The 27924-nt window shown below is 41.3% G+C and overlaps 1 protein-coding gene across 1 annotated transcript in view; it reads right to left on the bottom strand.

Moving 5' to 3' along the window:
* Positions 1 to 338: 338 nt before the first annotated feature.
* The window catches only part of LOC145396065 (DBH-like monooxygenase protein 1), a 64698-nt gene continuing 37112 nt past the window's right edge, over positions 339 to 27924 (bottom strand). Inside the window, exons 8-12 of the mRNA XM_080269530.1 lie at positions 16989 to 17164; positions 15275 to 15418; positions 10578 to 10752; positions 1432 to 1606; positions 339 to 531 (exon numbers count right to left, since the gene is read on the bottom strand). Coding sequence (XP_080125656.1) covers positions 370 to 531; positions 1432 to 1606; positions 10578 to 10752; positions 15275 to 15418; positions 16989 to 17164 — 832 coding nt within the window. The 3' untranslated portion in view covers positions 339 to 369. The remainder of the gene's footprint in view (positions 532 to 1431; positions 1607 to 10577; positions 10753 to 15274; positions 15419 to 16988; positions 17165 to 27924) is intronic.

Here is a 27924-nt window from a genome sequence, read left to right as displayed (position 1 = left end):
TTCTTCTGAACATTTGCCATAAAAATTTCTGTAAAATAATGCAAGAGCCAACACCCTGTCTTACCTGTAGGGAAAGTGGTTCATTTGATACTGCAGTGTTCTTAATTTTTCTTAGAGCATTGTTCTGAATTTTGTCCATTTGTATTAGTGCAACCTCTCCGCATCCACTCCACAAGGGTGAGCAGTATTCCAGCTGAGAGCGCACATGACTCGTGAAAATTGTAGCCAACTGCTTTAATAATACAAAAGATGTTATTGAAGTGAAGGGGTTCAGAGAATCTATCTAGTAAATACAGGCCCTGATGTGAGGAAGCCACCCCTAACAGAATAGCGGGGACCAGGCTCCCCACACTACGAGGGGGACCAGCATCAGTGTGGGGGAAGGTTGGGGACCAGGCCAGGCAAGGGGGTAGAGGGGCGGCCATAGGAGGGCACCAAGTGGGCAGCGGACTTGTGGACATGGGCACAGGCCTTGTCTTCAGGGGGGATGTAAGGTGTCGCTCTTGGGTACCGGGTCAGGTTGGTGGACGGCTGCCAGAGAGAACATCATTTAGGATAGAAACTAAGAGAGATACCGCCAACTGTACTGCTTTTACTCTAAACTCGCCTAAAACTGCCATACCTCCATCTTCATTGCTGAGGTGAAAAAACAGATGAACACTACAATATGATGATAGTCACGAAGAGGTGCTATGAAAGTATACAGAACCGTTGTAATGTCCGATTCTGCCATTGATCTAAGCGAAATTAGCTGAAAAGGTGACGAAAATCTGTGCCTGCTTGAGGTAAAAAGGGTGTAGTATCAAAATGATGCCAGTGTAATTGTTACGTTATGTTAGGTCAAAAGAATAAACATCATGCCAAGGCAAAGGGATTAGCAGTTTGTCAGGTCAAAGAGATTAGCAGCATAGTAGGGCGAAGAGAAAATTATTATGTCAGGTCTGAGGTATTAGTCTTCTGTCAATTAAAAGAAGTTAGCATTCATCCATCCATCCATCAGCATTACGTCATGTTAAGAGAATAAGCAATATGTGAGATCAAAGGTACTAGCACTAAGGATTATGCTGGGTCAAAGGAATTAGTGGAATTAATATTGTTACCGTAGGTCAAAGAATTGCTGTTATGTTAGGTCAAAGAATTACTATTATGTTAGGTCAAAGAATTACTATTATGTTCAGTCAAAAGAATTAGCATCAAGTCAGAGCGACTGATATTATATCAAGTCAACGGGATTAGCCAATTATAGACAAAGACTTTCAAGAATTAGCAATATGTTAGGCCAAAGAGATTACAATGATCTCTGGACATAGGGACCATCCAGTTAAAGGTAACTGGCAAAAGCTTACCTTCTTGGATTAGCGTTATTTCTGGTTAAAGAGATTAATATTAAACAGCGTCTGAAGGCCTGGCTAGTCAAAGGTCAAGACTTACTTTCATGGAGACACGATGGTTGTACTGGCACTTGGTGACGTGGTCGCCATGTGTGATCCTGTTGTTCATAAGCTGATGGTCGAGGGTGTCCCAGGGCAGCGAGTTCACTGCCTCCTGGTACCGCAGTCCGTCATCCACCTCAGTGTCGAATAGAGAGGTAGCCAAATTCAGGTCTCTGGAAGATGAAATGTCAGGACTCCATATTATAATTACAAATCATAATAGATAGATAGATAGATAGACAGACAGATAGAAGCAACAAGTCAGGGGATGAGATAGGTATTGTGTCTGCGAGAATCGAGCAATGCTAAACATGCTTACACACTCTAACTCAAGGAATGCTTTATGTGCACATGACAGCGCCTAGTGATCATACACACACATACACACATACTCACACACAGGTTTCTAGAACATTCCAACAACAGCATAACACACGTGACACGACCCCTGCTACACCAGAATTTAGGAAGCAGAGCTCAGAAGGAGACAGGCGATAGAACCGGCAGGTAGTAGGGAGAAGGAGCTAGCAACATGGAAGAGAGAGAGAGAGAGAGAGAGAGAGCGAGACAGGGAGGTTAGCCCGCGGGACTCTATACCTCACTCGTGCGTGAGAGACTTTGTTAATATTTCCAAGACAAATAAAAATAGTCCCATACTATTCTTTACCTCTCCTGTCATTGCATGACAAAAGGGAACCAAGATTATCTACTTACAAAGCTACTCACGTATAACAACCGCTCGTCCACGAGTCTAATATATATATAACTAATCTACAAAACTTCACTAGAAGCACTTACAAAGTTTATTGTAGGATATGGCGGCAGCGAACGTACGAACCTCGTCTACGAATCTACAGTGAATTCCTACAAAATACAAGCTACAAGCCTACGAGTCTACAAGTCTACAAGCCTACAAGCCTATGAGTCTACAAGCTTACGAGTCAAGGAGTGTACAGTTGATTCTGCATTATCAAGATTGAAAACAAAAAATACCTCTTACAACCAACAACTCACAACCAGCTCCTGACAGTATTCTCTCTAACCCCCTCTCCATCTGCCCGATCATCACGTTGATGTAGTTCAACAAAATATTGATACAATCTTGCAATTACTACGTCGAACCAACGAACCAACTACAAGTAACAGCTCTTCGAGTCGTCTGTATAATCTTCTACATGCACCTACAAGTAGCGGCAGTCTTCATCCCACAACGAGTAAATCACAAGAGAAAAGGACGGAGAATACATCGAGAAAGAAAAACAAAACAAACAAACGAAGAGTGAGACACGACTCACAACTCAACCACCAGATCTCACCCTCCTCTCTGTGCTACCTCTACCCAACCTCCACCGCTGACGCAGGAGTGAGAGGTCAAGACGACGAAGCAATTACCAAGCCCATATTCACAACTCATCTTACTCATCTTCACTCAAGTTACTCATCGCTACTCATTTACTCACCACTGCTACCAGTGTGGGAAGTCGACGTCACCATGCATATCAACGTGTGTCCGAGACCCCACAACACGTCAATCAACCGGTGAAGAACAACGCTATCACCAAGTGCAACACCACTCACACCATTCCCACCACGGTAAAAATTAGTGAGTTACATATACTTCATTTATACAATACACAGTGATAGACAAAAAAAAAAAACTTCTGCACAAACATATAAAACGTGCTGTATAATTACAACTTAAATACACATACCTACTTCAATTACAGTACCTTCATAATTCAGTCATTAAATACTTGCACCAACAATAAATATTCTACACTGTATATATTCATTCATTTATTATAGCATTCATTTACTACCATCGAGTATTACCATTTACACCTACTGTACATAAAATACGTGTTTCATACATACAGCTATACATTATTACATCTACAAAGTAATAAAGAAAATATAATATCACAGTTATTCAGTGAGCGATCAAAAGAACTGTATTAAACATTTATTAATTAAAGCTACCTTGCTTGTGGAAACAGATAAATTAAGTTACATGGAAAACCAGAAAAAAAAAAAAATGGCCAACACAAATGACGTTAGCAACACAATCGTGAAGACAAAGATTTCCACACAATGCTGACACACATATTACCCACGATAGGTACAAGTGAACAACAAGTTAGTGTATATAGTTAATACTGTATATAATGTATGTATATATATATATATATATATATTTTTTTTTATATAAAATAACAAATTATGGGGCTATATATTATCATTTTCAGTAATATCTGTGCAATAGAAACTAAACCTTAAAAAAGGGTCCCAAGGGAATTGGCCAGCAATTATGCAACCTCGAACAACACCGAAAAAACGTAGGTAAACGAAGAAAAACAAACTATAGAAAATCAATGCATACAAAAAAAAAAAAAAAAATAGAGTAGGATCACATAACAAACAAATGAAAATCAGCCTAAGTGTTACTACAAATGCCAAAATACCACATAAACTCCTTCTATAAGTGAAACAAAAAGCAAATTAGTGTTCTCCACAAGCAAGTGGCATGGCACATCATCACATAAACTCCTTCTATAAATGAAATAAAAAGCAAATTGTTGTCTCCACGAGCCAGTGGCATGGCACATCATCACTATCATCGACCGCAGCATGACCGGATTCAGTGTCAGGACTGCAATTATTACAATTATGTAACTACAAACGATATGTAACTACAAACAATATATAACAATTATATAACAGTTGCATTAACAAGATGTAACTTTTATGTAACTTTAACTACAATTATAAGGCCAACACAATTATGTAACAGTTGCATTAACAAAATGTACCTACAATTACAAGGCCAACACAGTTATGTAACTGTTGCATTAACATGATGTAACTTTTATGTAACTTTAACTACGATTATAAGGCCAACACAATTATGTAACAGTTGCATTAACAAAATGTAACTACAATTATAAGGCCAACACAATTATGCACTACCACAATATTATGTAACAATTCATACAATGTTACAATTATGTATTACCACAATGTTACTACATTATTATGTAAATTCATACAATGTTACCACAATTCTGTATTACCAGAATCATCACACAAGTTAAGTGAAATATTAGACATTACTAAAGAGATAACTCAATATGTAATGTAATAACCTAGCAGTATTACCATTGGACAATTATATGCGTATGTCTATTATACATACGCATCTTACAAAATGTCATACAAGAACCATTGCATTTGTTCAATTATGTATATATACAACTTGTTTAAAATGTAATATTACTGGATCAGTACAATATTAACATGAATATTATATGTATACAATATTATAATCAATATTATGTACTAATAGATTAGCATATGTCAATGATAATTACTGTCGGAGGACCTCCAGTGCGTGACCGAGCAGTGTCAGGACTCCATATTATAATTACAAATCAAAATAGATAGATAGATAGACAGACAGATAGAAGCAACAAGTCAGGGGATGAGATAGGTATTGTGTCTGCGAGAATCGAGCAATGCTAAACATGCTTACACACTCTAACTCAAGGAATGCTTTATAGGCACATGACAGCGACCATACACACACTTACACACATACTCACACACAGGTTTCTAGAACATTCCAACAACAGCATAACACACGTGACACGACCCCTGCTACACCAGAATTTAGGAAGCAGAGCTCAGAAGGAGACAGGCGATAGAACCGGCAGGTAGTAGGGAGAAGGAGCTAGCAACATGGGAGAGAGAGAGAGAGAGAGAGAGAGAGAGAGAGAGAGAGAGAGAGAGAGAGAGAGAGAGAGAGAGAGCGAGACAGGGAGGTTAGCCCGCAGGACTCTATACCTCACTCGTGTGTGAGAGACTTTGTTAATATTCCAAGACAAATAAAAATAGTCAATACTATTCTTTACCTCTCCTGTCATTGCATGACAAAAGAGAACCAAGATTATCTACTTACAAAGCTACTCACGTATAACAACCGCTCGTCCATGAGTCTAATATATATATAACTAATCTACAAAACTTCACTACAAGAAGCTACAAAGTTATACTGTAAGAGAAAAAGGGCTAGATCTATGCCTGACGATTGCACGATGGTCATTAACATTTTGAACTCGGTATTGTATTTCTAATCTTATTCTTGGTATCCCCAGGCAGTATTATTCATGTTAAGATAGGGGTTTTGAGCAATGAGATGCAAACTGCAGCTCTCAACCAAGGTCCTCAAGTAAGTGGGCCATCCGCCATGTTGTTACTCCCAGTTTAGCCGCACCTAGGTCAAACACAAGGTATAATGGGTTTCGCTTGTCTGCTGCTTCTTCCAAAGCACAGAACAATTACTGTGTCACAATGATTCAGTGAGCTATGTTTTATAGATTCAATAATGGAAATACGTAAAAGAGATAAAAGGAGGGGCTACTGACGCCTCCGTCAGATCCGCTTTAATATACGAATTATATGATCATGTTAGTTATGGATTATACAACCATATAATTTTAAGTCAAAGTAATGCCAAGCGTACCATAATATCTTCAGAATAACTCACACAGAAATATATTACTCTCACAATGTAGCCAAAGGTATGCGGTGCTGTGTGGCGTGGTAATGTTGCAGCTGAGACATATTTGGCTGTGGTCTGCGTGAACATAATCAATGTAGTTCAATACTGTAATACTCCAGTGTGGTTCGTTGCTATCTGGCACGACTAACGTGCACAGGGTTGATGCCTTACCAGAAAACGTTGGTGATGGCTGTAGCCTAATAGGCTATGCAAAAAGTTACCAGATTTAGAATATAACTCAAATTCTAAAAACTTTACTATAACAAATGTAGTGGTGTGTATGTGCATGATTATCTGTGATATAAAACTGCTAAAAGACTTCTACAACGATAAAGAAAGTTTGTTTACTGATATATCCTGTACCACAAGCAGCATCAGTAGGCTACAAGTAGCCTTTGTAACTAATTTAATTAGTAAAAAACACTATACAATATGAAATTATTCTAAAATTTCGAGAAATCTTTGAAACTGTGAGTATAGTGCGCTATAGGGAAGGCAGTTCAATTTGAGGAGTAGGGAGAGTGGGCACATTTTGATGGTTCACAGGTAAGGCTTGCTGGCATCACCGCTGGCTACATTCAAGGTATGGGACGCACATTGCAGAGTATCTCTCTGTGGCTCTGAACTGGGTGGGTGGGTGAGATGTAGGCTTCATTAACTTCATAAACAAGTGGTACCCAGGTTAATGGCAGTGTACCAGGGAAGAGCGCTTACCACCCCCTGATATCGTCGCTGTTCACCCACCTAAGTTCAGCTGTTTAGTTGGGCAAGTTCAGGTTCCTAGTAATGTATGTGACGTGTGGATCATTGCATGTGGCGAGGTACATCTGTGTTTAGCATCTATCTATTTATCTATCTATTGTCAGACGCCTCAGTCCCGCACGGGGTGGCCACAAACAAATCGCCACCACGTCACCCTGTCCCCAGCCATCTCACTGCCCTGCTCCCAACTCACATCCCCCTCTCTCATATACCTCTCCACTCCATCCCTCCATCTCATCCTCTGCCTCCCCCTCCCTCTCCCCCTCCTCCACCTCACTCACATACTCTCCTCGTCACTCTCTCACCCTCCATCCTCTCCACATGGCCAAACCACCTCAGTGAGTTCCTTCTAACGCTTCCTATCACATCCACATCCACACCACAACGCTCCTTTATATCCTCATTTGTCAGTCTGTCTCTCCATGTGACTCCACAGGCTTCTCTTAAATAACTCATTTCCATTGCCCTCACTCTTGACTTGTGTCCTTCCAACAACGTCCAAGCTTCACTTCCATACGTTAGAGTTGGTATCACAATACTGTCATGCAGCAACTTTTTCACTTCCATGCTCACTTTCTTGCTTCTTATCACTGCCCTCAAGGAACCAGCAACCTTTCTTCCCTGCTGTAACCTTTCAAGCACTTCACCCTCCAAACCTCCATCCTTACTCATCACACTACCCAAGTACTTAAACGTACTCACAATTTCCATTTCCTCACCGTCCAACCTCACTGTTCATTCACTGACTTCACCTCTCTCAAAGACCATCATTTTACTCTTCCCTACATTCACCTTTAGATTCCGTTTCTTACACACTCTCCCAAACTCATCCACCAAGCCTTGCAGCTTCCCCTTCGTCTTCACTCAAAAACACAGTCATCTGCAAACAACAGTACAGGGAGGTTCCAAACACTACCCTTTCTCACTAGGGCCACTCCAACATCTACTGCCCTACCTTGTATCTCTTTTATTACCCCATCCATGTACAGACTGAACAACCATGGAGACATGACACATCTCTGTTTCAACCCAACCTTCAAAGAGAAACATTCACTCAGTTCACTATCCACACGCACTGCAGCCTTAGCACCATCATACTTACTCTTCACAGCATTCAAAAACTTCCCATCTACTCCATATATTCTTGGTAGTTTCCAAACTCCTTGTCTATCCACCCTGTCCTATGCTTTCTCCAAATCCATGAAGGCCGCATACTACTTCTTTCCCTTCTCTAGAAACTTTTTCACTAAGGATCTAAAAATGAATATCTGATATACACAACCTCTTCCCTCCCCAAAGCCCCCCTGTTCTTCTCCAACTAATTCCTCTGTTATTTCCCTAACTCTGTCAATAAGTATCCTACCATACACTTTTCCTATTACACTAAGAAGGCAAATGCCCCTATGATTACCAAACACTTCTTTTTCCCCTTTTCTTTTGTACAAGGGAATAATTATACCTGACTTCCAATCCTCCGGGACTCTACCTTCCTCCCAGGCCAATCTGCACATCTTCCACATTCATTCTACTATCTCTTCCCAATGCTTCAGCATTCACCACACACTCTATCAATTCCTGGAGCTTTCCCCAATTTGACTTTCTTCATTGCTTCCACAACTTATGTCCTACTGATTTCTTCCTGTATTCTCACCTTCCTCCTTCTCCCAGCCATTTGCTAGCCACTTATGCTCGCATTACTTCCATTCTCTATGTTCAAAAATTCCTTAAAGCGTTTTCTCCATCTGCTCACTTTTTCTCCCTTCTCCACTAGTAATCTACCATTATTATCTTTCACTCCTCTACTAACTTCACTGCCACCCTGTCTTACTCTCTTCACCTCTTTCCAGAACATTTTCTTACGGTCCCTCCACTTTACACTCATATTCCTTCCAAATTCCTCATCCACTCTCTTCTTACTCTCTCCTACGAATCTTTTCACCTCTCTCTTCCTTTCTACATATAACTCTCTCTTCCGCCTCTCAACTTCTTCCACACCCCTATTTCTCATCCATTAATTGTATACTTTCTTCTTTTGTGCCACAGCCTGTCTCACCTCTTCATTCCACCATGCTGTTCCCTGCATGCCCTTTCGTCTTCTCTTCACATCAGACACCATCTCACATGCTGCACATATTTCTTCTGTAAATATCTTGCACACACCTTCCACGTCCCCCATTTGCTCCAATTCATTTTTACCCAATCGTTCCTCCACTTCTCTCTTATATTCTGCCTTTTTCTCATCCTCTTGTAACCTTTCCAGTCTCCTTGCAACTACTACTTCCTCCTGTCCTTCTCTTCTTCTATTTTTCCATCTTACTTGGATCTTGATTCTGGCCACCACCAAGTAATGGTCAGAAAGTCCACTCCCCCAACCATTATATTTCTTCTGTGAATATCTTGCACACACCTTCCACTTCCCCATCTGCTCCAGTTCATATTTGCCCAATCGTTCCTCCACTTCTCTCTTATATTCTGCCTTTTTCTCATCCTCTTGTAACCTTCCCACACTCCTTGCAACTACTCCTTTCTCCCATCCTTCTCTTCCTCTATTTCTCCATCTTACTTGGGTCTTGATTCTGGCCACCACCAAGTAATGGTCAGAAAGTCCACTCCTCCAACCTCTATAAGCTCTTGCATCCATTACACATCTTCGCATCCTTTCATCCACACATACATAATCAGTCATAGCCTTCCTTTCATTCAGTTCACCACCTCCCTTCTCATCACTCGCCATGTATACCTTTGGATCATTTTGAGCCTGAAGAGGGTATTGGCTATCACCAACCCCCTTCCAGCACAAATGTCCACTAACGCACTGCCATTCTCATTTATCTCAGCAGGCACACCCCACTCACCAACTATTCCATCCACCTTCACATTCCCTACTTTACCATTCATATCACCAATCAAAAACACTCTCTCATTCCTTCCAAACTTTTCCATGCACACTTCCACATTTGTCCAGAACTCTTCTCTCACTCTGCTTGCACGATCTTGCGCTGGCGCATTCACTCACACAATCGCCCACATTTGTATTCCAACTTTCAATCTTACCCACACAATCCTTGAGCCAACTGATCCATACTCTCTTATGTTCTCCTTCCATCTTTTACTCATAACAATGGACACTCCTTCTTTTGCTCTCTCATTCTAACCTACTCCTGCACATATACCCCATTCATACTCTCATTCTCTCACGCTCTCTCCTCACCATTTTGTTTCAGTTACTCCACATGCATCCACTTTCGCACCCTCAAGCACCTGAACAATCTCTCTCTCTCTTTCACCTCATTATTTGCACCCCTTACATTCCACGTCGCGATTCGTACCATGTCCTTTTGTCTGGTCCTTGGTCGTCATCTTTTGGTCAGTCCTAGTCCGAGGCTTCTTGTTCGTCTTTTTAGTTAGCTGTTTTCCGGGTAGGGGCACTAACCCTCCGCCAACCCTTTTAGTCGCCTCATACGACAAGCAGGGATACTTGAGGAGTATTCTTGAAAACCCCCTACCCCCAGGGGTTAAGCATCAAGTCATAATTATTTGCCTACCTATCCGTTTCCTGATGCCTTGTCCTGTGAGATAAACAAATGTACACGCTTCTTGGTTTTATGAATATTAAAAAATCGTGCACAAATGAGCGAATTACGCTCCCATACTAAGACTGCGTTGACTTGCGAAGATACAAGAACTTCGGCCCAGAGGAGGGTCTAAGTTGAACTAAAACTGATCTCATTTTCATGCACATTCAGTAAGTGGGGACCATTCATTAGAGCAACTCAGAGCATTATAACACAAGACACAATAAACAAATCAAATGATACACTCACTCAGGGAAGCTTTTTAGGCGGAAAACATCCCTGAGAATCTCAGGGTGTGGTGATGAGCGGCAAAAGAAGAGATCGAGGCGAGGATAGTGGTAGAGGAACGCATCGCACATCTGGTCCCGCGATTTCCACCCAGTGAACGTGGCATTATCTCTGTTGCGGCTGTCGTAGTCACACTCTAACCGGAAAACAAGTAGAATCAGCATTATCAAACCAGAGCTTTTTTCCTCACCTCACTTAACCCATCTTGACATAAAGCAAAAAAGGAGAATCATCATCGTCGCCATCATTTCCTGATGTTTATTCCCACTTAACCTGGTCTAAGCAGTCATTCTGTAACCTCACCTGACCTAGCGAAAAGAGAAAGAATCATCAACCTGACTTTCTCATGATAATCTGATCTAACTTACCTTGAAAAGTAGAGAATGAACAGTCAATAACAACAACAACAACAACAACAACAACAACAACAAGATGATCTCTTCCCCATTTAATGATGGAATGAGGTAAAACCCAGACAACTAGTAAAAGGAAAATACTAAAGGCAAAGAACTATCATTAGCAGAAACTTTGTAGTACCCTAGTATGAAAGAAAAAAGCACACACACACACACACACACACACACACACACACACACACACACACACACACACACACACAAGAAAAAAAAAAAGCTTGTGAAGTGAAGCCTGAATTCCGGGTTTCAGTGATGTATGAACGATCTGTCACATTTCACGGGGATGCCTGTTTTATGAAAATAGAAAACCCAGGACTGAAACCTTACAAAAACTTGTCCTTTCAAAAGAGACTTGAACAAACTCGAGAAGCCTGGACACACTGAGTTTATAAGGCTGGAGGCCATAGGCAGTGAGAAAACAGAATAAGAAAAACAGTTTCAGAGCAGCATGAAACACTGGGATTACAAGTTAACTCTTTCATTCAGAAAGGGGGTAAGTGTGTGGCTAGGTAGATGCTGCATGCCTGTCATAATGGGGGAGGAATCCAGTACTTCAGATAAAAAATGACCAGAATAGTAACGACGAGAGAGAGAGAGAGAGAGAGAGAGAGAGAGAGAGAGAGAGAGAGAGAGAGAGAGAGAGAGAGAGAGAGAGAGAGAGAGAGAGAGAGAGAGAGAGAGAGAGAGAGAGAGAGAGAGAGAGAGAGAGAGAGAGAGCAAATTCCAGCAAAAAGAGAAAGTTCTGAAATGAAGAGCCTTTGTGTCCATCCTGCTTAGATGAGATGAAGAGCCTTTACGTCCACCCTAAGTAGATTGGACGAAAAGCTTTTGTGTCCAGCCTGTTTAAAGCCTCTGAGTCCAGTGTATAGATGATACCAAGAACCTTTGACTCCACCCTCTTTGGAGCCTTTGTGTCCACCCTGTTTAGATTAGACGAGAAGCCTGTGAGTGCAACCTCTATACTAGGTATATATTGTATGTGAGACACCCATCCTTCCCGCACATACGCCCTCTTTTGCGAGATGTATATAAGTGGCAAGTCTCCCCTCTCCTCCCCACACACATGACGGCTGTTCTGCACTCATGGCAAATAAGTTCCCTGGACGAAGTCATCAAATGGTAAAGCCGAGGGTAGATGCCACGAGGCGCTTAGCCGAGGTGCTCATCTCTGTAACATTGGCCTTTAAGCCTGTGGCGCGTTATTCACCCAGTATCCTGGTTACCACAGTTACCTCGCAAGGTGTTTCCCTAGGTACTCATTTTACCTGCCAGTCCACAGAGTGTACGAATCGATACATTACATTTAATCTCTGCCTTTGCCATTTATAAAGCATGTTGAACCTCGATATTATCATTTTCATTATCTATTTATGCATTTTGTCATATATATATATATATATATATATATATATATATATATATATATATATATATATATATAGATATATATATATATAGACTGTATATACACTATAGCAGTAGCCGTGTGTGTGTGTGTGTGTGTGTGTGTGTGTGTGTGTGTGTGTGTTTTGGGCAGCCGAAACTACAGATTCAAATCGCTCCAAATTTGGCACAGAAATTGCAAAAAATTAGCTGATGTGAAAAAACTTGGTCCCATCACGATTGAAAAACGTTTACTATATTTAACGAGTGATCACATTTTGATTAAAAAAAACGCCGGTCCTTGCGCCCGGCGTGGGATCTCCGTAGAATTTTTTGTCCACAGGCACAACTAAAGTATTTCGGACTTGTGTTCGGACAACTTGGGTTCCATTCCCGAAGCTGCAAATAACACGATCAATTGGTTAGCTGCATAAAATTCATGTGACAACGTTACACTAGAACAGCACATAAATGCTACAGCCCTCCGCAGGAGCAAGCGCAAGGGGCCCGAAGGGCCCACGAGCACTTGTAATATACTATAGCAGTAGGCGTGTGTGTGTGTGTGTGTGTGTGTGTGTGTGTGTGTGTGTGTGTATGTGTATGTTTTGGGCAGCCGAAACTACAGATTCAAATCGCACCAAAATTGGCGCAAAAATTACCAAAAATTCGCTAACGTGAACAAATTTGGTCCCATCACGATAGAAAAACTTTTATTGTATTTAATGAGCAATCACATTTTGACCAAAAATCGTTGCTCCCGGCTCCCGGCAAAGGATCTCCGTAGAATTTTTTGGCTACAACTATAACTAAAATATATTATAGCAGCACGAGAGCCCTCCGCATGAGCAAATGCAAGGGGCCCGAAAGGCTCACAAGCGCTTGTGTATATATATATATATATATATATATATATATATATATATATATATATATATATATATATATATATATACACACACACACACACACACACACACACGATCAGTAGGATACATAAGTGCACAGTCTACCAACTGGAGGCTCGTACTAAATAATAATGCTGTGTAAAGTGTTGTGCAGAACATGTCAGAATTCGTTCGTATCATAAGTTGCATGACCAGTCAGTTTAATTTATAAACATTGGTTATAATTTCTAGTATACTGAATACAAAGTAAATATTCTTTTAAATAACAATATTATTTTTTCTATGTATGTAATGTTTGACAGAGAGGTTCTGTTAAATTTACATACCAAATGCACATGCACGAGAACATGCTCGCCTCTCCTGCTACTACCGCATGTGTCTTGGTCTTGTTTCCTTAAAATCTAGACCTCTCACAAACTTCACAGAGTCCAGACCACCTTTAGACTTTCATCCTTATCGACCAAATCGTCCAATATAAGTCGTCACCATGTGAATACCTTCAGTATTTAGTGAAGCCTCTAAGACATGTTTAGGGTGCTATTTTGATGGATTATTCCCACAATATAATACCTTACCAGTAATTAGCCCCTTAGTGGCCAGGGCTCCTGTGCGAGGGATTTTGCTGGAAGGGTGCTAGGCGTACCGTCCCTCCCCCCCCGCCTGTTGGCTCATAGTCGCAAACCTCATATAGGTCCCCACCCCAGGGTTCCCTTCTTTATTAAATTTTGAAAATGCCCAGTTTCGACCCATATCGGGGATGCAGGGAGCAAAGAGGTTAAAGAAACTGATTAATTTGTCAGTGTTTAACCCCTTGGCACCCAGAGCTCCTGCGTGAGGGATTTTGCTGTAAGGGTGCTAAGCGTATCGCCCCTCCCACCTGTTGGCTCATAGTCACAAAGTTCATAGGTCCCCACCCCGGGTTTCCCTTCTTTATTAACTTTTGAAAATGCCCAGTTCCGACCCACATCGGAGACGCGGGGAGCAAAGAGGTTAACAAAAAAAAAAATTTACAACTCTGTTTCGATTAAACATCCCTGTACCTCTCGAATTCAAATTATGGCCCTTCATACCTCACCATATATCCATTGCTTTACCTTTTATGTTTCCTTTATCTTGCTAAACTTGTTCCCTCTCCACATTTGGTTACTCTCTGACTACATTGATTGGTGATAAACACCAGTGACCATCATTTTCCATTTCTTCAGTCTCCCATTTTCCTCATACTTCCTGTTAGCTTTCCCTTTCACTCCACTGGTGCTGCAGGCAGAAGTGTAGGTAAAGATTTTTTTCTTTCTTTATTTTTTTTTACCACCAACGTCATCCATGCTCCAGTTGTTGAGTGGCCACTCTCAACCACAGTTATGTGACACATTTCTACATAGATGAACCACTGTACCAATGGTTTGTTCTCATGATTTTTGCGGCACCAAGAGCTTGGGTGACTGATTTAAGATCGCAGCCATATGGACCTAACTTGCCTCTCACAGTTCTCGGCAGTAACAAAATCGATGAACAGACTAAACTGGTTCTGTTAGCTGGGGATATTGCCTCTCCGGCTGAGGAAATAAAGAAGGGAATCAGGGCGGTTGCCATGTTGTGGGCACTTAATCCCGTCTAAGGCTCGGGAATGTAACGTCAGCTTGATATAACACCAAAAAGAATGTAATCAATAGGTGCTTGAGTAGGCAGCCATTTACGAAAGCATGATTCAACCCAATGGAATTTAAAACATGATGAATTAGAGTGGGACAATGTCCACCTAAATATAAGTTTCTCAAAACCTCTTCATGCACCTGACTAATATTGCTTGGGATTATTTCGAGGTTTAGGACTAGGAAGTAAGAGTAGAATAAAATTAATGTAAGTGAGGGAGTAGATGTACGAGTAACAGCGTATCTGTTAGTGGGTGTTACAAAACCTTCCAAGCCACTTAGACTACGACCTGTATACTTACCTACTGTCAAGTGATCCCCAGGCATGACCTTAACCTCCTTGGAGAGTGTGCGGGACTGCTGGAAGTCGGCGACGTAATTCAGGTCTTCTATGAGGGGCGGCAGCTCCACGTTACCCCGGAAGTGACGAACTCTGATGGCCCGTGCTGAAATATCACAAAGGTTGTAACAGAGCTAATGTCTCAGGAAACAGTAAGTTACATTTTTCGAGAAGGGTTTTCAAACCATGCATTTATGGAAGGAAATTTAGAGCTGGGATTTGAGATAACTTTCCCCTTTATTTATTTATTTATTTATTTACTTTTTGCTTACAGGAGATGGAGTGTTTAGATTATCACCACCACCACCAACAACAACACCGACAGATTCTCAGATATACAGTAGATGTAAGCAATGGAAAAATATTGTCAGCAGATCGGATTTTAAGTAATTTCTCCTAACCCTTCCATGTTGGGCTGTTTTTACCGCCATTGCCCTCTCAGTATGGGTAGTTTTCCCAAAGTTCCTTGTTTCCAAATCTTAGTATCTCAGCAATTGGAGAAACAATTGAAAAACCACATTAGTCATCAACTCTTCTTCTTGCGAATAAAACCATCCACAGGTCTGTCGGTGGTCGCGTTGATAAGTAAGGATGTGAAGAATATAATTACTTTTTGGCAGTAAAGCACGCTGTATTCGTGCATGTGCGCGTGGCACTGACTTTCACTTTGCTCTGGACGTGATAACTTCTCCATTACTAGATGTACTAGACACAATTGCATCCAAGAAACGCCCTATGGTACTATCACTTAGCCCTTTCCTAGTATCCCCAGAAAAAGGCTTGGTAGGGGTAGATGAGGCAAGGGTTCACGTAAGGCAGGGATGGAATCGGACGAGAGACTTAAGAAAAACATTATCCTACACCCAGCAGAGTTACAGAGATGAATGAAGTATACTTGCTTTGGGTGCTGAGAGACTATTCCCACCCTTTGGTGATGAGATCAAGTGATGGCCACTTCAAACTGTGACACGAAAACACTTGCAGTTATAGTCGTCCCCTTGCACCCCCGATCCACCAATTTCACGTCGGATATAACCGTCACCCGGCGCTTAGATGTTAGTAGTGACTTAAAATATTCAAGGAGAGACTGATGATATCCTAAGACGATCCATATATGAAGTTATTTACAGCACCTGGTTCCTGTTTTGTCAGAGTGTGGTGATTCTGAGTCTCTTTCCTGCCCTGTAAACATCTGGACAAGAACTATGAGTATAACAGGTTAGTGTCTGTCCACTTCACTTATTTTGATATTATGAACCGATAGATACTCGATATCAGCAAATTGGACTGATTCTCAGGCACATAGAAAATTGCACATTTTGTTGCATACACCTACCATATTTCCCTGATTAGCTGAGACAACCTTGCTTTTGAATGCTGGTGTGGGCATTCCAGTCGGCCAGTAATTTTATCCAGAAATTAAAAAAAAAAAAAAGTATAATGAAATTAAGGGGAATAATTTGTTAATTTCCAGGGTATATAATGGGTGTGAAGCAAAAAAGTTCAGACACATCCCCAGTTATCGTGAATAACAGAACCTTAGCATAAAAAAATCAGTGGTTTAAAAAGAGCACGTAAATTCTTCCCACCAATGTATAGCATGAAATATCAGCCACTGTATTTTAAAGCAGTCACAGAGGCGGTGAATATTGTAGCTGAGTGAAGTAAAAACTGACCGAGGTAGTGCCCGTGGAGGAAGATGTTGAATACGTTGACACCCTGGCTTGGGATGGCTAGTGCGGTGCATTCAGAGGAGCAGTGACCCACTGAACGCCAGAAGGGGGTGTGAGGCAGCACCGCCAGTGAAAACACCAGGGAGTGACCCAAGGCGAGGTTACCAGCATCTTCCTGTCTGATGACACAAACACTTATTGGTGTCCACTGCTCATAACATTGAAAAAAATATCTGAAAAAGCATTAACGAGAACATGTAACAATACATTTACACTATATATTTCAAGACGTTGGTCATGCTAGCATGTGAAGTCATGGTCAAAGGATGGCTGCCGTCCAAAGTGCTCAGTCTTCTGCTCCACCTCCGGTTAGCCCCATTACTCAGGGGTTTTTATGTAAGACCTCTAACTATATCTTCTTATGTCTTCCCCTTAGCACTTTTCCTTTACCATTCATATCCATACTGCTCGTCACCCAGTAAATCTCTTCCTTTGTTCGTACATATCCATAAAACCTCGGTTGTCTCGTTTGCATGGCATCTTTAATACACTTTATGCCAAACTGTTCCTTCATTGCTGCACTGTGTAACCTGTCCCTCAAGGACAGAATACTCATCCATTTCACTATCCTCATCTCAGTTTGCTATGGCTGTGATTCACTGGCTTACAGCACCAAATATCTTTCAAAAAATTAGTTCACGGAGATGTTAATATATTACATTGTCATTGTTTCGTTAAAAATTTCTGAGCAATACATGGAAGTGGTTTGTTCTCAGAGGAAGACAATACTATACTCTCTGCCTGAAGGTAACAAAGCTACAGTACGTTAACCTTCACCTGTTGGAGATTTTCGTCCTCCAGCAGTTCTACTGTACTTCCTTTCCGTGACAATTTTTATGACTAGCACCATATTCTGGTTGTGATCTCATGCTACAACTCAGGATTGAAGATGGAAAGATGGCAATTTTAGGCGATGTTAAAGGAAACTTCCTATTGATTCATGCATTATGTCATTCTATTTCTACTTCATCTTTATTTGGAAGATACTTCCCTTGTCACTCTCACCACTATCAAGCCCAACATTTTTTTTTCTTTTAAGCTGCTGCTGTGTTTTATTGTTGTATAAACCATGATAATTCAGTTACTGAAGTGAGTGAACCCAAGCAGGCGCGTTTATCTCCCCTTAACAGTTACCTTTGGTTAACTGTAGACTGGCAGGGTTCTCAGCCACTGCAACTGAGATGGGAAAGGAAGACAGAGGCAAGTCTCAGTGCACAAATTTCAACTGCCAGATTTCAAACTGTACCACGAAAAGTTTGAATGTACAGGGTACTGAACCCGGTACACGCCACCGAATAGCCAGGAACGTACCAGGAACCGAAACCAATACAGAGGAGATAAAGTTATCTAGAGGTAGTCTCAGTAAAAGCAAGAGTACTCGTACATCATCATAATAGAGTGCTTAAAAAACTGAGACGTGTGTTTTCCCAAAGTAATTATATTTTTCAAAGGGAAGATTTGTTCTCTGTTTCATCTTGTTATATTTCTCAGAGGGAAAATTTGTTCTCTGTTTCTTCTTGTTATATTTCTCAGAGGGAAGATTTGTTCTATTTCTTCTTGTTATATTTCTCAGAGGGAAGATTTGTTCTCTGTTTCTTCTTGATGTATGCGTTCTTGTTCTTACCAACGTTTGGTGCCATTGTATCATGACTTTATTTCTGAACTGATTGGCCATATCTCATGACAGTGACTCCGATTTATTTTATCTGCTTGGTTAATTACAGGAATGTAGAAGGCACAGTAACTTAACCCTTCTTTTTTTTTTTTTTTTTAATTATATTCTTGCTGCCACTTGACAGTTTCATTAAGCCTGTGGTGGCTGTGAACTGGAGTTTAGACAGCCTTCAGTAACATCCTGCACTACTAGGCACAATTTAGAAGTTTAATAAAACCGTCCAGAGTGGCAAGAAGAAACTAAACCAAGAAGGAGGATGCAGGGAGTGCAACGCCCACCCTCTACAGTTGGTCTAAGGGCTTAGCATTTAACATTGCCTTGTGACCTTGACCTTCGACGACTGATTGTCCTCAAAACTGAACCACGCCATTCTTGCCTGACTTTTAACTCATTCACCAGCTTAGGTTCAAACCGGGTCAAAATTGTTGCAGTTCCATCATGCCCTTTGACCCATCGTTCTCAATCCTTTTTTGACTCTTAATTCTTCCTCAGGGTTTGTTTCATATCGAACAATAGTTGAGTAACAGGGTCGAACATTTCACCTTGCCCTGTCACACTTTTAATATCTTCATCCTTCCCTGACCCTCAACACTTCCACCAAGTTTGATCTAAGTCGAATCAGAGCTGCTAACGTGGGCCTTGTCGTGTGATCATCAACTCTGGTATTTCCCTGTGATCTTGACCTTTGACCGATTGTTCTCATAATCGACTAATTATAATGGAGTGAAAAACGGCAGATGAAATTTAATATAGATAAATGTAAAGTAATGCACCCTGACAACAAAAGCATCATATATGAGTATTGGCTGCTTGATATCCCACTGACAGTAGTAAAGGACGAAAGAGATCAAGAAGTTATTGTCAGTAACGATCTGAAATCCTTTAAGCAGTGTGCAGTAGCGAGTAACGAGGCAAACAAAATGCACAGCTTCACTGCACGGAACTTCCAGCACAAAACACCCGGTATAATCTCTGAACTTCATGTGTCACAAGTTGGACCACACCTACAGCGTCCCCGAACCATATTAAGGAAGAAATATTCGAAAGACTACAGCGAAAAAACAATAAAATGATAGCGTCACTGCGAAATTACCACACGAAGAACGTCTAAAGAAACTAACTATGTATCTCTCTCTCTCTCTCTCTCTCTCTCTCTCTCACTTAAAAAAAAAAAAAAAAAACTAAAGGAAGACCTAATACAAGTAGTTAAAATTCTTTAAAAATCCAACGACGTAAGATATTGTAAATTGTTCGAAATAAATCTGTAGACTGTGACTAGAAATAATGGGGTTAATTCAAAGGTAAGCGATGCAGCACTAAAACAGTATTCGCGTAGCTGAACAGAATAAACTGCCAGCAACAGTAGTTTGTGCAAAAACTGTAGATACATTGAAAATTCAGCTAGATAAATATTTCGAAACAGTAGGCCACAGTTAAAAGAGTGTTTTTTTAGTTCCCGACTGACGTGTATGCTGACGACAGGTAGACGATTGCTTGGTTATGAGAACATTCTGCCATCGTAGATGCTTCTTTTTCTGATCTGAGGTTAGATATTGTTTACAACATAAATTTTCTGCCTCTTTTCGTATGAAAATTTCCATGCTTATTCTTTCTAAGAAGCATAGTGTTTCCTGGTTTTCTTTCCTGCTGTTATTTTACTGAATGACGTGGTGGGTGAGGGAGAGCCCTCCTTTATGCTGTCCTTTTCTCACACACGTTTAAGTTTTATCGTAATATATATATATATTTTTTAAATAACCTCGTTATGGGTATTATCTGTACTTCCTGTGCACTTGTATGTACCGCCTTCGTTCTTGCCTTACCCTTAACATTTCCATCAAGTTTGGTTTTAATCGGATAAAACTGTTTAAGTTGTCCATGTCATGTAGCTTTGACCTTTTGGCTGACTCTCAACACATCCAGGAATTTTCATTAAAATTGAATTAATACTGCTGTTAATATTATGTTCACACACACACACACACACACACACACACACACACACACACACACACACACACACACACACACACACACAATAGTGAAAGGGCGTATAATAGTTACAAACAGGCAAGAAACGATTATACAAGAATAAGGAGGGAAGCCCAACAACAGTTTGAGGAGGATATAATAAATAAAAGTAGTGATCAACCAAAGCTGTTTTACAGCTATATCAGAAGCAAAACTAAAGTAAAAGATATAATACAATCAATTACGGACGAGGGAATCACTTATACACAAGAGAAAGATATTTGTGAAGCACTAAATAAGAATTTCCAATTAGTTTTTACAGAAGAAAAATATTTTGAGAGGGACTATGTGGAACATGCATGTCCACACATACTACCAGGTATACAAATAGCAGAAAAAGTAATACAGGAGGAGTTAAGTAGATTAGACAGAGGAAAAGCAAGTGGTCCTGATGAAATTTCATGTTGGGTACTACGAGAATGTGCGAAGGAGTTAAGTAAACCATTATTTTTAATTTTCAAGAAATCCTTGAGTCAAGGTAAACTACCTGATATTTGGAGAAAAAGCAAATATTGTCCCCTTATTCAAGAAAGGAAATAGACAAAATCCACTCAACTACCGACCAGTATCACTGACCAGTGTTGTAAGCAAGGTATTAGAAAAGCTTATAAGAAAAGCTTGGGTAAATCATCTAGAAGAACACAGTATGATAACAGAAAGACAGTTTGGTTTCAGAAAAGGAAAATTATGTGTTACTGATCTGTTGAGTTACTATGACAGAGTAACAAACACAATATAGGAAAGGGAAGGATGGGTGGACAGTATCTATTTAGATTTCACGAAAGCTTTTGACACAGTACCACACCAAAGACTTTTATGGAAACTGTACCATCAAGGAGGAATTCGAGGCAAACTGTTTTGTTGGATGCAAGACTTTCTCATAAAAAGAGAAATGAGAACAGTACTAAGAGGAAACTACTCATCATGGAAAGAAGTGACTAGTGGAGTACCACAGGGTTCAGTGCTGGCACCAATCATGTTTTTAGTGTATATAAATGATATAAACAGTAACACTGGAAATGAGAGCTATCTGAATATGTTTGCAGATGATGCAAAAATACAAAGGAGAATTACTAACACAGACTCTTGTAAAGAGCTACAAGAAGAATTAAATAAACTTCATGAATGGAGTAGTACATGGCAAATGGAATTCAATGTGGACAAGTGTCATGTAATCAAGTTTGGTAAAAGTGGAAAAAGACCTGATTGGGATTATAAGTTAGGAAATAAAACCCTATACACATCAGAAAGAGAGAAAGTCCTAGGTGTGATCATCAATAACAGACTATCTCCGGCTGACCACATCAGCGAGAAGGTATGGAACATGTATACACTGCTTGCAAATATGAGAATAGCATTCACATACATAAATGAAGACACGCTAAGAAGGATAATAACATCATTCATTAGACAAACCCTGGAATATGCATCAGTAGTCTGGAGTCCTCATCTCAAAAAGCAGATAGACAAGACTGAAAAAGTTCAAAGGGCCGCTACAAGATGGATACCAAGCTTAAGGAATCTAAGCTATGAAGAAAGACTAAATAAACTGAATCTACCAACACTACAGGAGAGAAGGAAAAGAGGTGACATGATAATGCTATATAAGTGCATATCAGGAAAGGAGAAAATAGACATAAATGATTACTTAACATATGGAGAAGCATCAGCAAGAGGACACTGCAAAACACTGCATAAGAAGAGAGGTGATAAAGACGTAAGGAAATTCAGTTTCCCAAACAGAGCAATTGATCAATGGAATGCACTACCGAATGAAATAGTGTGTGCCAAAACAATTAACAAATTTAAGGATATGTACGATAAATATGGATTAAGACACGGGACAGTACGAGCTTGACTCATTCCTGTAAAGATACAATTAGGTAAGAACACACACACGTCGACATTGCACCCTCCACTTCTCTACCCATTTTCCGTGCTTCCATCACAATCACTTCAAAAAATAGCACCTAACATTCTGTGGATATATATATATATATATATATATATATATATATATATATATATATATATATATATATATATATATATATATATATATATATATATATATATAGGTGAGCAGTACCGAAGTACAAAAGCACCGAGTGAGTTACATTACCGAGTTAAAATTCGAGTACCGGTAGCAATAGTGACACTACTTCTTTCGTCATGTACCGAAATTGGTTCCAACGGTATATTTTTAAGCATATTTTGTTGGTACTCGGTACCGGTACATTTTATTTATCTATATCCATTCATCGTGTGATAAAAAGAAGGTGAGGAGAAGACCTACATGGTAGTGCTGCTGCCGACGCTGGCCATGTGCCTCAAGAAGTTAAATGAAGTGAAGGAAAGCGCTGATCTGACGGTGTGCTAGCCTCTAATGAACGCAGTGATTGAGGGTGTGGAAGGCATGTTCGGCCATCGTTTCGAGGACATTGACTGCCTGCTTGCTACTGCCTTTCATCCCCAATTCAAGCTTCCGTGATTGGCGTGGTTACCTAAGTCTGCCTCCTACGACATAGAGAAAATGAGGAGGGTGAAGAAGAAGATGGTGTCGCTACTGGAGAGCAAGCTAGGGGACGCGGAGTGCAGCACCACTGATGATGACGGGCAGGATGTCAAGGAAGAGTTTTTCAAACTCTTCTATGTAAAAGCGAGGGAGACTGGGGTAAAGCTAGTAAAGGAATTTTTGGAAAAACCCCAGAAACATAAAATCAATAAGGACTGCCTTCCTTGCAAGGTTACCAGAGACTTTTTTGTAACTTACAACACGCCAGTACCATCCAGTGCTGCTGTGGAACGTCTGTTTTCACTGGGGAAGGACGTGCTTAAACCAAAACGGGCGGGACTCAGTGACTATCATTTTTAAGTGCTCATTTTCCTCAAGGGGAACACTGGAAAAGAAAACTGATGTGCACTGGGTAATTATTAATCAGATTATTGTCCATGTAATGACACGATGTAGTCATAAAATTGTGTTTATTTTGATAAACACTAAACTAGGTGTATAAGAATGAATTACAGTGGCCGGATAAAGTTTAGCGATCTATGTATTGAAAGTAAAGGACTGAACGGTCGCAAAACCTTATGCTTTAGTCACCCCATAGTTAATGTGACTGTGACAATTGTCTGACAACATCTTTCATCTCTCCTCAGGTCCGGCTTTGCAGACAGGACTGGTCTCTGGGTCCTCTGTGGTAAAAAAAAAAAAAAAAAAAAAAAATCCAATCCTGAGCAAGTTTACTTTATTCATATTCATGTACCGAGTACCGAGTACCGAGTCGGTACTCGGTACTTCATTTTTTTTTTTTAATGCAGGTATCGGTAGTGACTACAGTTTTAGGCAAGTATCGGTACCGTTACCGACGGTACTTTTTGTGTACCGGGTGCCCACCTCTCTCTCTCTCTCTCTCTCTCTCTCTCTCTCTATATATATATATATATATATATATATATATATATATATATATATATTGTTACATAGACTATGATTTCATCATCCTTTGTATAATTCTAATGTACAGTATGCTGCATGTTTGATCACGATTCGCCTCGTGGCTTCTAAAGTGACCAGGCTTGCGTGTTCTACCTCACTCCTCCCTTCTCCCCCTTCTAGTAGAGTAAGTCGTTCTTTCTGTTGTTCAGAGCAGGATTGTCAACTCTTTGTCCCCTATGGCTTCATTTGCGCGTCCTTCTTACAAGTTGTATCAAGCTCTGCCGGCCCCTATATAATGAGCTCAGTCTCTGCATTAATTGCCAATTAGATCTACTCCTCATTTGGTTCACATCTCTGTCCTCCCCTGTATAGTGTATTATTATTATTTTTGTGAGTGCTTAGGATGTCTCCAGCCATCTAGCTGTTGCATAATTTGAGTATAAGTGTTGTTACCATTTTTCTTGTACTGTATGGCCTAAGGTGTTGATTCGTAGGCCTGGTAAGATTTTTGTGATTCATGTAGAGTTTTTGATGTCAGCCATTATTAATAATATTTTGTATCTGTAATAATATATCTTCCTTTAACTGAGTATTATCTGGTTCTCTCATTTTATCAGGGCTGACTTAGATAAATTTGTTCTTGCTAAATTCGTGTTAATAGAGGCTATTGCAGTTAACCATATATTTAACCTGTTTTTGCCATTACATTATCCTTATGAGTCCTGAATGTTTAGTTGTTAGGTTGAGTATTAACCCCTTAACCGCGGGGCGTCACTTTCGTGACGCTCGGCTACAATGGATCATACCGCGGGGCGTCACTTTTGTGATTCTGTGTTATTTTGAATTATCCCGGGCTCTCAAGTGGTGGCTTGTATCATATATCAGTCCTGCCAATGTCCAACACTAGTCAGCACTCCAAATCTCATCTGTACTCCCATCCATTGTTGACATTTTAGCTATTTTACCCCCTTCCTGACTCCCCTCCCTACCTGCCCTCCATTACCCTCTCCTCTCACCTCCCACGCCGCGCTGCGCTACGGAAATTTCCCCCTTCTCTTTCCACAGATTTCATCCATTGAAATAAGCCCTATGCCCTATATTTTTACCCAATAATATATACCAAAAAAAAAAAAAGGTAAGTGATAGTGTTATACTCCAGAAATTTCCTAATTATCACCTGACAACACCTCACGTGCATTCATTCGCTACATTACCACGGTAATTTCCCCTTTGATTTATGCCTTGTAATCGATGTCTGTAATAAAAATATATATCAGAAAGGAAGGGAGAATCCTAATTGACATTTACATTCACCTGGAACTACCTATTTCTTTATTTATTGCCGAGATTTTCTACCTATAAAAAATTAGCCTGTAAGTTAGCAGCAGTCAGCCTAAAGTGTCATTGTCAACCCTTCCCTTCTCAGATAAGCCGCGGCATTTAGTTCCCTTGTCCTCCACTGCAGAGACAACATGTCGCACTCGCGCCCGCCATTCCTGCCGCTTCTGCGCCCATTGCAAAGGGCCCCGTGACCTCTACCCCCAAGAAAAGTGTTGAGGCAAGCAGGAAAGGCCTCAGTGACTCTGCAGTGGCACGAGAACTTGCTGAATTGTCGATGATAATAATGGACAGCGATTTTGACGATTCCGGTGAATCGTGTGATGAGCCGGGTGAAGTTATCGTGCCAGAAACAGCGACAACAAGTGCTCCTACCAGTGAATCTGTGTCTAGCTCCAAGGGAAAGGAGCCTTTAGTGCAGGAAGGAAAAGAATTTGGGAAGGGAGTGAAAAGGCGGCGTGTTAGCCCCAGAACAATGCCCCCACGTGACCCAGCCCGCCATGAGTCACGAGAGCATTCACCTCCCCGTTCCCCAAGCCCCGCTTTACTCATCTCATCATCATCGTCGGCTGAGTTATCTCCGGAGTCTTCGTCGTCGGAGTCACCACCAGCATCAACAGTGAAGGCCGGCCGTAGAGGTAGAGGTAGATCTAAGAGAGTGAGAAGTAGTGTAGCTAGTGGGGTAAGGGCTGCTAGTGCTGTACGGCAACCTAGGGTCAGTGCGAGTGACCTTGACCGAGATAAGCCTCCCTCTCAGCCAACCTCCACCACCACCACCACCACCACCATCCCTCCACCGCCACGCCAGGGAATCCTGGACGCCTTCGCGTGGACGGAAGGGTCAGATTTTGTCCCCGAAAACCTGGTTTTCGATGAGAGCTCGTCAGGAGTTCAGCCTGCCTTCACTATGGACGAAAATGCTGAGTGTGTCGACTACCTTTTGGCCTTCCTAGATGACGAAGTCATGCAGCACATATGTGATGAGACCAACAGGTTCGAATCACAACGTGCTGCTAGTGGTACAGGTGCAGCCAAGATGCAACAGTGGACCATGCTGGGAGTGCAGGAGCTGTATGTGTTCTTTGCCCTCATGCTTCTTATGCCACACTCCAAGAAGCATGAGTTGGAAGAATACTGGTCCATGGACCCCTTACTACCCTCACCGACCTTCAACAAGTACATGGCCAGAGATCGCTTCCGGAACATCATGGGAAACCTGCACTTTGCCGATAATGATGTACCTTCCCAAACCGACCCACTCTGGAAGATCCGGGAGATTCTGAACAGAATGAAGGATAAGTTCATGTCATTCTTCCACCCATTTCAGAAGGTTGTCATTGATGAGTCCTTGGTTCTGTTCAGAGGACGTCTTCGGTTTGTCCAGTACATTCCAAGCAAACGCCATCGCTTTGGAATTAAGTTCTTTGTACTGTGCGACTGTAAGACGGGGTACATCCTTGACTTCGTCATATATTCAGCCAGCACTGTCGATCTCGATAAAACACGGGCTTCTCAGGCTGTGTAGTGAAAGTGCTCCTAGAAAAGTATTTTGGTGGGAATCATGTGCTGTATACAGACAACTACTATACAGCACCGAAACTTGCCAAATACCTTTCTGAGCACGGCATTGGCTCCTGCGGCACTGTGAAAAGTAATCGTGCCAACTTCCCCAAATTCCCAGAGGCGGGAAACTCGCAGCGAGGAGACGTGCACCTACGCAAGTCTGAGAAGATGCTGGCAATACGGTGGCATGACAAGAGAGTCGTGCACATGCTCACCACCGTACATAAGGGGGAGATGAGAGACAGTGGGAAGGTCGACCGTAGGACAGGCGAACCTGTGATGAAACCTGATGCTGTGTTGGACTATAATATAAACATGCGGCTGGTGGACAAGTCCGACATGATGATTGGTGAGATCGACTGCCTCAGGAAGAATACTAGGTGGTACAGGAAAGTTTTTCTGCATCTCATAGATATGACGATGCTGAACGCCTTCATCCTGTACAAGATGAAGGTAAAGCCACCCAAGTCCTTCTCCCTGAGGTTGTTCGCCAGGACTTGTGTCCAGCAGCTGCTGGAAAAATATGGTAAGGTGCAAGCAGCAACTCCAAGGCGCCATCCAGTTACACTTCCCGACCGACTTGAGCAGAGGGCGTATATGGATCGGCACAGACTTGAGCTAATGCCTGCCACAGGGAAAAGGAAGGCTGCGATTCGCAGGTGTCAGGTATGTGCGCATACCACACGCCGCACACCTGAGCATAAACGCACCTCTTGGCAGTGCGCTGAATGCCAGGTTCCCCTCTGTGTAACCTGCTTCTTCGATTATCACAGCCAGAAGCAGTTCTAACAGTGCAAGTGTGGAAGCAGAATTATTTGGAAATAATGTGT

The sequence above is a fragment of the Coenobita brevimanus genome, chromosome 34 (assembly GCF_032717465.1).
Source record: "Coenobita brevimanus isolate Jiangsu-jjx chromosome 34, ASM3271746v2, whole genome shotgun sequence".
Taxonomy (NCBI): domain Eukaryota; kingdom Metazoa; phylum Arthropoda; class Malacostraca; order Decapoda; family Coenobitidae; genus Coenobita; species Coenobita brevimanus.
This window is presented reverse-complemented; position numbering and strand designations above follow the sequence as displayed.